Source organism: Coenobita brevimanus, chromosome 66, assembly GCF_032717465.1.
Source record: "Coenobita brevimanus isolate Jiangsu-jjx chromosome 66, ASM3271746v2, whole genome shotgun sequence".
Lineage (NCBI taxonomy): Eukaryota > Metazoa > Arthropoda > Malacostraca > Decapoda > Coenobitidae > Coenobita > Coenobita brevimanus.
This window is the reverse complement of record NC_137019.1, coordinates 4,651,985-4,664,412: the sequence shown is the minus strand read 5'-3', so window position 1 is coordinate 4,664,412 and position 12,428 is coordinate 4,651,985. Positions and strand designations below refer to the sequence as shown.

At 43.1% G+C, this 12,428-nt stretch overlaps 1 protein-coding gene across 1 annotated transcript in view; it reads right to left on the bottom strand.

Annotated features, from left to right (window-relative positions):
* The window catches only part of LOC145405295 (transcription factor RelB homolog), a 103,900-nt gene that overhangs the window by 73,610 nt on the left and 17,862 nt on the right, over positions 1 to 12,428 (bottom strand). Inside the window, exon 3 of the mRNA XM_080276716.1 lies at positions 2,314 to 2,471. Within this exon, the coding sequence (XP_080132842.1) occupies positions 2,314 to 2,471 (158 nt within the window). The remainder of the gene's footprint in view (positions 1 to 2,313; positions 2,472 to 12,428) is intronic.

Sequence of the window (12,428 nt, the reverse complement as noted above, 5' to 3'; positions counted from 1 at the left end):
GGATGGTGAACTAAGTGAATTTTTCTCTTTGAAGGTTGGGTTGAAACAGGAATGTGTCATGTCTCCATGGTTGTTCAATCTGTACATGGATGGGGTAATAAAAGAGGTACAAGGTAGGGTAGTGGATGTTGGAGTGGCCCTGGTGAGAGAGGATAGTGTTTGGAAACGCCCTGTACTGTTGTTTGCAGATGATACTGTGTTGTTGAGTGAAGACGAAAGGGAGCTGCAAGGCTTGGTGGATGAGTTTGGGAGAGTGTGTAAGAAAGGGAATCTAAAGGTGAATGTAGGGAAGAGTAAAGTGATGGTCTTTGAGAGAGGTGAAGTCTGTGAATGTACAGCGAGGTTGGATGGTGAGGAATTGGAAAATGTGAGTACGTTTAAGTAATTGGGTAGTGTGATGAGTAAGGATGGAGGTTTGGAGGGTGAAGTGCTTGAAAGGGTACAGCAAGGAAGAAAGGTTGCTGGTTCTTTGAAAGCAGTGATAAGAAACAGAGATGTCAGCATGGAAGTGAAAAAGTTACTACATGACAGTATTGTGATACCAACTCTAACGTATGGAAGTGAAGCTTGGACGTTGTTGCAAGGACACAAGTCAAGAGTGAAAGCAGTGGAAATGAGTTATTTAAGAGGAGCCTGTGGAGTCACATGGAGAGAAGGCTGACAAATGAGGATATAAAGGAGTGTTGTGGTGTGGATGTGGATGTGATAGGAAGCATTATGAGGAACACACTGAGGTGGTTTGGCCATGTGGAGAGGATGGAGGATGAAAGACTGACGAAGAGAGTATATGTGAGTGAGGTGGAGGGGGGAAGAGGGAGGGGGAGGCCGAGGATGAGATGGAGGGATGGGGTGGAGAGGTATATGAGAGAGGGGGGTGTGAGTTGGAGGCAGGGGAGTGAAATGGCGGGGGACAGGGCGACGTGGAGGCGATTTGTTTGTGGCCACCCCAAATGGGATTGAGGCGTCTGGCAACAGATAGACAGACAGATTATTGGAAATATCTGCCTGGTTGGTATTGTGGGCTGTCAGGGTTAGGCTCTGTGGCAATTTCAGGAGGTTAAAATTATGGAGGGTCTTGTAGGGCAAAACCACTCGGGTAGATAGGATATAATGACATGTCCAGTCAGCAAGATCCTATACAGTATAAACACACAGCAGCAGACATCTAAGGCAGAAATACTGATAATAACTGAACATTGTACATACTTTCTTTGGAAAAATATTGGGTTCCCAGAACCTAATTCCCTATTTTACATATAAACATATGTCACGTTTTGGCATGAACTTGATTCAGCACGAGATTCTATATGACCTATATCGTGTTGTAGAAATATTCTCATTATACTGCTTCCCCATTAACAAATAGGGTGGGTAGGATCCAGAAATAGTAACAGGAATGCAATGTCAATGAAAGTACTATCAACTGTGCAAAAACAAGACAGCCATTCATCCAATCACTCATTATTCAGGCTTTCAGGATACTCTACACCATCCTACAGGCACTGATCCAAACAAAAACATGCTTCATAGGATTCACTTGTTTTCACACCATCTTACAGGTACTGCTCCACACAAAAATATGCTTCACAGGATTCAGTTGTTATTGCAATGCCTGTGGGACAAAGAACATTCTGTTTACTGCCAAATTTTGAAGGGGTTGCAACCATTTATCCTTCAACAATTATTTTGTTATCTGAACTTCCACTACTTTCTCACACATTTACTAACCATAACCAGTTTTTCTACACTTCATTCCATCTCAAATTCACTCAAATACATCTATTTCATCATCCTTATCAGTTCCCTTCTCTCCTGTGATCATAACAACCATGCACTTTCTTCTAGCTTCCAATCAAGACCTTCTTACTTCACATCTTTTATGTATATTTCTTCTCCTATAAAAACTCATATACTGTACTACTTAACGGTCCCACTTCGACTGCTCTCACTTTTGACATATCAAACCTCCACAATACCAAACCCTCACATCCACACAGATGAAAGATCACTAGTCTTCTGTCATGCTTTTCTTTTGTGTTATAGTGGCTGGAACTTGGAAATGAGGATATTACAGCACAATTTACACAGGCAAGAAACGTTTTAGTTCTAAGGATCTTCGAAGTGCGGATGAATTAAGTGTTTATTGGGACAGCAATCAAAGCGTGTGGATAAAACCAGCAGTCTTGCTGAACTAGTTTGATTATAACTATACTTCTAATTAAATTTTATACCTCATACTAGCCTCAGCCATTATCAGAGTGGCTTCTCATGAAAGGTCACAATACTGTACTCTCACAAACCCCTAACACTTACCACAGCTTTGCGCTTGCTCTCCAGGTCAGGGTCAACCCGGGAAATATTGGTAATGGTGGAGTAGTTAGCTTCACTGGTTGCTCCGCCCCCCACCCCCATCGGCATTGCACTGTAAACATCTGATGGAGCATACTCCACATCCTGCCCAATGACGTCGACTGTTGGAAAATAAGGTTATATCACTCACAGCAACATTCTTCTTTGTACAGCTACTTAAATGCACTGATGAAAAAAGCAGAAGAATAAAAACGAGTGACCTACACTAGGAAAGACAGGTGGAGTAAGATGAACAGAAAGACTGCTGCCAATAAAGCAAAAAAGAATAACAGCCAGTCTCAGAGAAATATTATGATATGAAATCCTCCCCCACCCAACAGACCAAGAAGAGTAACAGCTGTATCGCATGTAAAGAGTTCCTTCTTTATATTAAACCTCTCTGAACAGTATTTTCTCTGACGCTGAACTTCAGCTGTATCCACCTGCTCGTATTCCTTTCAGTGTAAGACACTTTGTCAGCTCTCCTGGAGGTCATCCATCAGGTATTTTCTCAAGGCTCCCTAATAGTTGTGGATCTATGTAGAAATGAAAAATCTTAATGGACATATCCAAAAATTTTGTAAAGAGCATTCTCAACTACTACCATCTTGCTGTCTATTTCTTTAACCCGCTGCGTCCCGACTGATTTTCCACCAATGCCCCCCCCCAATCCCAACCAATTTTGGATTTTTTTTTTTCCCCCTCAAACATCTGCTTTTTGTGAGAAACAATAGAAAATCACAAAAAAACTGCTCACTGAGCCTAGAAGTGGGCTGTACAGTTGACCCTCCCCATACTTGGTACCATGTTCTCAGGAGCCACGGTGCAGCTCTCACGTTTTCTATTCCAAACCACTCAGAATACGTACGTATTTGTTCATTTGGTACAAAGTTATATGTAGTACAAAAATATATTGGTTTTTATACACAAATATAGGCGATATAAGCATCGTTTCACTCACCGAACACACAAAAATCTCCAATTTCTTGCACCAGTGACTCATTGTGACTGTTGTTTCAACTTACAATCTATATTTCAACTTACATAATATCTTTCCACAAACATTATACAAGTTTCCACATTATATTACAGTTATCACATATATTTACCGGCCTTACTAATATAATGAGAGTCATATATCGCAAGTACAGTAATCCCTTAATTCACGCGAACTTTTTTCACGCGATTTCGGTTATCCATGAATTTATTCATACAATAATTAAAACATACAATTATAGTATTCAAATAAATAATGTTAATATTTGAGAGATATAAATGAAATATAAAAATATTTTTCTAGGCCTCTATAATTTGGGAGTGGAAAAGTTTGTGCCAAGAGTAAGGGGGAAAGAAAACAGGAAAAAGGAGTGGTTTAGCAGAAGGTGTATGATAGCAAAAAAAGTGAGAGAGATGGCATGGAACAATTGGAGAAAGAGAGGTAACAACAGAACAAAGGAAGAATATAAAAGAACTAGAAATGAATACACAAGAATACGTAGAGAGGAAGAAAGGAATATTGAAAAAGGTATAATAGATAAATGTAAGGATGAACCCAAACTGTTTTATAGATTTGTCAATGGCAAACTGAAACTAAAGGAAGGAATCACCAAACTGATAGTAGAGAGGAGAGGTCTATAAAGATGCAGCAATGCAAGCAGAAATAATGAACAAAGGTTTTCAATCAGTTTTCACTAATGAAAAGGAGTTTGTGGAAGGGGAGGGAGTGACTAGAAATGTAGTGATAAAAGATATAAAAGTGGAAGTACAGGAAGTGTATAAATTACTGGAAACTCAAGATGTAAGGAAAGCCCCAGGACAAGATGGAATCTCTAATTGGGTACTGATGGAATGCAGAAAACAACTGGTGGATAAGTTTCACAGTTTAATTGTGTGTTCTCTGGAAGAGGGGAAAGTGCCTCAAGAATGGAAGAGGGCAAATGTGGCACCAATTTATAAGGGAGGAAACAGGGAAGAACCCCTGAATTATAGACCAGTGTCCCTAACCAGCATGGTCACAAAATTGTGCGAAAGAATTCTGAAAGATAGATGGATAAAATATCTGGAAGATATGAATATTTTGGCTGATTGCCAGTTTGGATTTATAAGTGGAAGGTCATGTGTTTCCAGCTTGTTGAGTTTTTACTCGAGCGATTGACGTGCTACAGGAGAGAGATGGTTGGGTGGATTGTGTCTATTTAGATTTGGAGAATGCCTACAACAATGTACCCCATAAGAGACTTACGTCGAAACTAGAGTATATAGGAGGGCTGAAGGGGAACCTCCTGGAATGGATGAGAGACTTTTTGAGCAACAGGCAAATGAGGACAGTAATAAAGGATAGGATGTCTGGATGGAGGGAAGTAACAAGTGGAGTCCCACAGGGCTCGGTGTTGGCGCCAGTAATGTTCCTGATTTATGTAAATGATATGGTAGATTGAGGCGTCTGGCAATAGATAGATGGATAGATATGGTAGATGGAGTGAACAGTTATGCAAGTCTGTTTGCTATTGATGCAAAGATCTTGAGGAAGGTAGAGGTTGAGGAGGATTGTAAAATGCTGCAGAAGGATCTGAATAGGATACACGATTGGAGCCGGATGTGGGAAATGAAATTTAATGCAAAAAAATGTAAAATATTGGAAATGGGTAAATATACCAAAAGGCCATCACTGAATTATTTGATGGGTAACGAACCAATCACAAAAGCGAGAGAAGAGAAAGATTTAGGAGTGCTGGTCCAGGACAGTTTGTTGCCTGAAAAACACATTAACAAGGCAGTTAGACAGACATATAAACTCCTGACTAATACAAGTGTAGCTTTTCATTATATGGATGAGATGATGAAAAAATTGATAGTGGCCATGATTCGGCCCAGGTTAGAATATGCAGCAGTAGTGTGGTCCCCACACAAAAAGAAAGATATAAACAAGATTGAGAGAATACAAAGAACAGCAACCACAATGGTCTCCAGTCTGGCAGATCTGTTGTACAGAGAGAGGCTGGAAAAGCTAGATTTGCCTTCCTTAGAAGAAAGAAGAAAGAGAGGCAACATGATTGCAGTGTTCAGGACCATGGTGGGAGTAGATAAAATTGACAAAGAAGATCTGTTTTTATGGGATAAGAGAGCAACAAGAGGACACAGAATGAAACTGAAGAAACCAAGCTGCTTGAAGGATATCAAGAAATATAGTTTTCCTTATAGATGTATAGAACTGTGGAATAGCCTGGACAAAGAGATCGTCCAGTCTAAAAACCTAAAAGAGTTTAAAGCTAATTTTGACTTACTGAGAAACAGAGACGGGACCCCACAAACGTAGCTCATTTCCTGTACTGTATATCACAATTAGGTAAATTAGGTAAATACATAACAAAGATCTTGAACACAAAACGGTGTCTCTTGCTGGGTATGTACTGCTGAAATGAATGCAGTAATCCCTCTATTATCCGGACGCCCACTATCCGGTCTCCCCACTACCCGGACATTTTGGGCCCGGGCCTTTGGAACCCAAAAATGTTCCAAAAACGTTTTTAAAAAAAGAAGAAAATCTGACATTTTTTTCAACCGTACTTTGAAATTGGCACGCAGCGCTGAACAGCTGTGTTTATTCACGCCTCTTGCTTCCCACTCCCCAGTTACCACCTAACTACCATCCTGAGTAGATGTTCATTGCGATGTATGTCGCATTTGCTCGTTTTTGTGAATAAACGGTGAATAAACTGTAATATCTCGCCACTACACCACATGGGAATTTACAGTGTTGTGCAGTGTTATGAAATTAGAATTCAGAGTGCAAAGATTAAGTACAGAGTGAAAACTGGCAGTTGAAACTGGCATGGTGCTTTTAAGAACAGAATGTGCAGTGTTAAACAATTATAACTTGTAATGCAAAGGATTAAGTGCAACACAACGCTGGATTCCTGTACGTACTTCAAAAGCATTTTCACCACTCCCAGAGCCTCAGAGGAGACGGGTTAACCTTCGTAACGAATGGCCACGGACATGTTTAAGTACCCTGTACACTGCTAAATATTTTCCAAACTCACTCCTAATTCCTCATTCTCTGGTTTCTTTTCATTTATTTCATGCTTTCCGTTCCTTGTTTGTGTGAACAGGATCTTAAATAGGTGCTATGCATGCCTGGTGGAGAGTTATGTAGGTGGTTTTCTGAGTTAGGCTGGGTTAGGGTCCATAAGTACCAGTCCAGAAGGCAGGGGCCCACTATCCAGAGAGACCCACTTTCTGGACATGCCTCTGGCTCTATTACATCGGATATTGGAGGGATTACACTACTGCCTCTCCACAACATGAGACTCTCATCTATGACAAGGTCCTGTAAGGATAGAAGGATGAGTGGAACTTTTCCCGCAGGTGATCAAAAACCATCCTTATTCTCCTTATTCTATCTGTGTTACTAGCATTTGCAGGGTCGTCAGCATCGTAAAAGTGGAGGCGGCTCAGAATTTGCTGAAATATATTCCGACCCATTACCTTCCCAAAGAAAGGTGCATTTATCATGGAGTTTAGAGACCAGTATGCCGGAATTTGTCATTTCCTTACAATACCCATCACGAGAAACCAGGACAAGAAATACGAACATCTCACCTGTCGTTACTGGGTAGTCGTAATGGTGGGAGTGCCTGCTCGTTGTACCTTCAAGCTCACTTTGGTGGCGCTAGCTGCTAGCAAATGTGTTGTTTATTCCATTCCCCACTCCAGAAACTCCTCATTGAAGTATTGGTGGAAGAAATCCACCCTGGTGGAGCCTGCATGGAGGCCAGGTGTGGTACAGCCAGACCGCCAATCCCCTGTGAACTGGTGAATGATGGGAGTGAAATCACTCCCATCTTCCCAGTCCCACGACACACCAACGTCTCCAGTCTCGTTCCCATCGTCGCCTTTGTCGCTGTGGGGAGGTTGGGGAGGTGGAGAGCGGCGCCCTTCCCCACTCGCGCTTCTCTTCCCGCTCCCTTTTCCCTTCCCTTTCCTTTCTTTCCCCACATCATGGGGCTGTGGGGAGGAAGAACGGGAAGTCTGCGGGTTGAAAAAGGTGCTCCCCGCCTGCCCGCTCCCCAGGTGCACCAGATGCTTGCCTGGGAAATGGCTCACCACCACCACACCACCACTTTCCCTTTCACTGGCACCTGCCACACCACTCACACCTTCCCCAAACAAAGCACTAGGCCCATACCTTATCTTTCTCCTTGCCACCCCTTCAGCTCCCCGCGGCGATATCCTCTCCCCCCCCCAACTACGAGGGAACACCCTGACCTGCTGCTTTGTCCTTGTCCTCATCAGACCTTTTGTCGAGTGGCTGGAGAGAGGTGCATGCACGTGCCTGGGGTCCTGGCTGGCCTTCCCTTGCCCTACAGTACATCACATACTGCACCTTCTTTGGTGACGGTACCTCCTCATCATTGCTGCTCATTTCTTCCTCTTGCATCAAGTAATCTTTGTCCTCCACATCGAAATCGATTGGAGAATCACTCTTGCCTGTGAAGGCATCAAGGACGTCTTGAATTTCGTTGTCAGAGAGAGCTCGGCACCCCATGACTTTACTGGGTCACTGCTAACAGATGAGTGACCGAGACAATGGCGTGCAGGGGTCATGCGGGTTGGGGAGTGTCCCCACTTGGCAGCAGGTAGCGGAAGGTCTCCTGCATATGCCTACCAAAAATCACATGCGGAAACTTGAAAAGTGTGCAAATGACAGACCTCGCAATTGCAAAACGTACAGGTATGTCGATGAGTGTCAGCATGAAAAAAAGTGGTGATGTACCCATGTACAGGTCTCCCTTGCTTTACGATAAGTATGCGTTCCTAGAAAGGCAATCTTATACCAAAATATCGTATAGCGATCTTAAGGTTTAATAGGAAAAATACGGATGTGTTCCTGGACTAGCATATAAGAAACCCAACACCCATACAAGTGATCTAATATGCAATCATAGTGAGGCTTTATGTATTGTAGTGCATCCAAATCACATATGAATGTATGTTTGCAAACATGAAGACATGAAATAGCATAAACAATGACATGAAATACGGTGCAGTATGAAGAACAGGAAAAATAATAATATCCTGGGCACTGTGGCACACAGATGCACGGCAGTTGCAAGCTGAACTAGCGTGCGGGCGAGACTGGGCAGTGATGTGGTTTCGGGACAATTCGCCATCACAAAAATAACATGATAATTCGCAGTCACTAATGAAGACAGCTATGGATGACGCTAGAATATAATTCAAAGGTGACTACTGCGAGGAAGAGACAAGTTAATTATTGACTAAAGGTGCAACTAATAAATAATATCCAAAGCCTATGCTACTGAACATAGACTTTGATGGATCCCCCTGAAATATAGGTATTAAAGTATTGATTAATTAATAATAAGTATATTTATAGAATGACGGGGAATCATCCAGGGTGTGAATTGTCCTGACGGGGAATCATCCATGTTTTGAGGGCGAATTGACTTGATGGCGAACTGTCTCGGAACCAGTGATACTTGGTTAGCAGAAGTGCAAGAAATTGTGTGGGCAGGGTGGGTATGCGATGCAAATCTCAGGTGATCTGCCTGTGACACGGGATTTCTCCACATTACCAACTGTAAATGTGGGGGAGCTCAATTGTAAAACGAATGATTGGTACTAAAGAAGAATTATCATAAATGCGAAACACCGTAAAACGAAACATCGTACAAGGAGGGAGAACTGTATATATATGAGTACAAGAGTGTTGTCCCAGATGACTGGCTGAAGAGTGTACAGTCAAGTTGCCTAATTAACGTATCTTTGTAATCCACAATAGTTTACCCAACCAGTCCCTATTTCTTTATTCTGTGGAAAAAACACGAAAAATGCGATTCCTCAGTTCCAAAGTGGCTCACTTCCGAGGAGATTTATAATATCCAGGCACCAATGATGTATTCCACGGATGCTAGCCAATCACAGAAAACCTAGACCCAGCAGCCTATCACAGCCCGGAACTGGTGGCAAGTGTGCACACTACAGTTGCCATGTTTTGTTTACCTCCTGTCCCACCAACCACGTGTGTTCCCCCATGAGTTCTGAGCGTTACCTGGCCTTTTTTTTTTGTCAAGGTTACCTCTCCCTGGGCTCTGTTATGGACGGCCCAAACCTCCAAAAGCGACATTTGACCCAGCTGGGGTCCAAAAAGAGGGCTCCTCTCAGTTATCAGCAGCATTTGGACGTTATTCGAGTGGAGAAGGGCATAAATGGGGTGCTGTAGGGGGGTTCCATGAGGGTCCAGACTAAATATCCTTTTCCCCCAATGGTTCTTAACTTTGTAAACTGCAGAATTCGTAATCCATGGGTAGGTACCAGTCTCTAATTGTCGCAGATTACGCGACTTGACTGTGCTGTAAATGTGTACAAGGGGAAGGGTGATGCCCTGAAAAGAGGAAATTATAAAGGCATAAAGCTTTCAGACCAGATAATGAAGGTAATGGAGAGCATTCTAGAAGATATGACTAGATAGAGTGACTATTGATGAGATGCAGCTTGGTTTTATGCCAGGCAAAGAGACCACTGATGCCATATTCACTATGCGACAGCTTCAGGAAAAATAGATAGGAAAGAAAAGGGAACTGTACTTTGTTTTTGTTGATTTGGAGAAGGCCTTTGACAGAGTCCCTGGAGGGGTGGTGAAGTGGGCAATGAGAAAGCTTAGGATTGAGGAGTGGCTGGTTAGGGTCATTATGACCATGTATGTGGGTGCTCACACCCAGGTAAGGATGAATGGAGATTTGAGTGATGAGTTTTCAATGAATGCTGGTGTGCATCAGGGGTCAGTCTTAAGCCCCTTGTGGTTAGGGTCATTATGACCATGTACTGTATGTGGGTGCTCACACCCAGGTAAGGATGAATGGAGATTTGAGTGATGAGTTTTCTATGAATGCTGGTGTGCATCAGGGGTCAGTCTTGAGCCCCTTGTTGTTTATCATGGTACTTGAAGCCCTCTCACATGGATTTCAGAAATGAACTCCTGTGGAAGATATTGTATGCTGATGGTGTTGGTTGCAGAGAATGAACGGGAGGTGGAGGAGAGATTTAGGACGTGGAGAGATGGTATGGGCACAAGGGCTTAAGAGTAAATGCAGATACAACAAAAGTGATGGTATCCAGGGCTGGGGGTGGTACTGTCAGAGGAGGGAGAGTGGTCATGGGCAATTTGTCAGTAGGGTGTGCGAAGTAATTCGATCTTATGCAGTGTTTGTGATAAGTCAGTGCATAACAGATGTAGTCGTATTAGAGGTACACTGCGAGATAATGCTGACTACACGTGTGCGGTGTTTGGGGAAAGCATGTGGACATTGCCAGGCATGAAATGACTGAATTTACTGGTGAGTCTCTTGAGTGTGTGGATGAGAGTTGTTATTTGGGAGACATGTTATGTGCTGGAGGTGCAGCAGGAGCTAGCTCAGTGGCTATAGTGAGGAGTGGCTGGAAGAAGTTCGGGGAGCTGTTGCCACTCCTGACACTGGGAGGGCTCTCCCTCTGTGCTAAGGGATTATTGTATGTGGGATGTGTTAGGAGTGTAAAGCTGTATGGCAGTGAGACCTCGGCAGTAAAGGGATAGGATATTTGCAGGCTCAAACATACAGAAATGGCAATGATTAGGTGGACGTGCAGTGCGTCCTTGAGTGCAAGGCCTGGAGGAGCTAGGTTTACGATGGAAGTGTTGAGAGGTAGGATGGGATTGGATTGTATTGGTGTTGTGATGAGGTGAGATAAATTGAGATGGTTTGGGCATGTGAAGAGGATGGGGGATAATAATTGGGTGCAGAAAGCGAGCAGTGTTAATGTTGGGGATAGGGTAGTGAGAGGCAGACTGAAAAAGACCTGGGATAAGGTCATGGAGTATGACTTCAGGGTTAAAGGACTAATTACTGAAGCTGCCAGAGATTGAGCAGAATGGAGAGTCGCCATTAGGTGGCCAAGGCCAACATGCAAGCATGTCAGAGCATCAATAGTGAAACTGAAAACAAAAACAATATATATATATATATATATATATGGAGCCTCTGTGGCACAATTGTAGAGTGTGCGTTTCGTACACAGGTGAACCAGAGTTCGTGCCCCACCAGGGTAATAAACTTTGGGAGTGTTCACCCGGTCACGTACTGCATTGGAGGACACAAGGGGTGCTGTGGTTGAACCAGTGTCACTTACTATAAAGTATGCTTGCACCCAGACGGCTTGCGCAGGCCAATTACACTTGGTTCACAGGCTACACACACATCCAAAGCCACTCCAACACTACAGTTACACTTACAAGCACTTCTCACCCTACATACAATCTCTACCAGACAGCCTAAGCCACTTGGTAGAGATACATTGGCTGTATCGTCCCGACCTTGGTCGGGATAGGCCGGTCCTGAATGGATACTCAAACGGCTGATGACGATGATGATGATATATATATATACAGTAATCCCTCCACTATCCAGTGTAATAGAGCCAAAGGCATGTCCGGAAAGTGGTCCCGTCTGGAAAGTGGGCCTCTGACTGCTGGACTGGTACTTATGGACCCTAACCCAGCCTAACTTTGAAAGCCACCTAAATAACTCCCTACCAGACATGCATAGTACTTATTTAAACCTATTTAAGACCCTATTCACACCATGAATGGACATAAAGCATGAAATAAATGAAAAGGAACCAGACAATGAGGAATTAGAAGTGAGTATGGAAAATACTTAGGCCTAGCAACAAACAGGGTACTGTACTGTACTTACAGCATGTCTGTGGCCGTCTCGTCTAACTCTCTAATGCTCTGGTAGTTGTGAAAATGCTCTTGAAGCATGTACAGTAATCCAACACTAATCCAGTGTTGTGCTACACTTAATTCTTTGCACTGTGAATTATAATTGATTAACACTGCACATTCTTCTTAACTGAACCACACCAGTTTCAACTGCCATTTCAACTGCCACTTTGCACTCCACACTCACTCCACAGTTAATCCTTTGCACTCTAAATTTCATAACACTGCACAACACTGTAAATTCCCATGTGGTCTAGTGGCGAGGTACTGCGGTTTATTCACTGTTTTATTCACA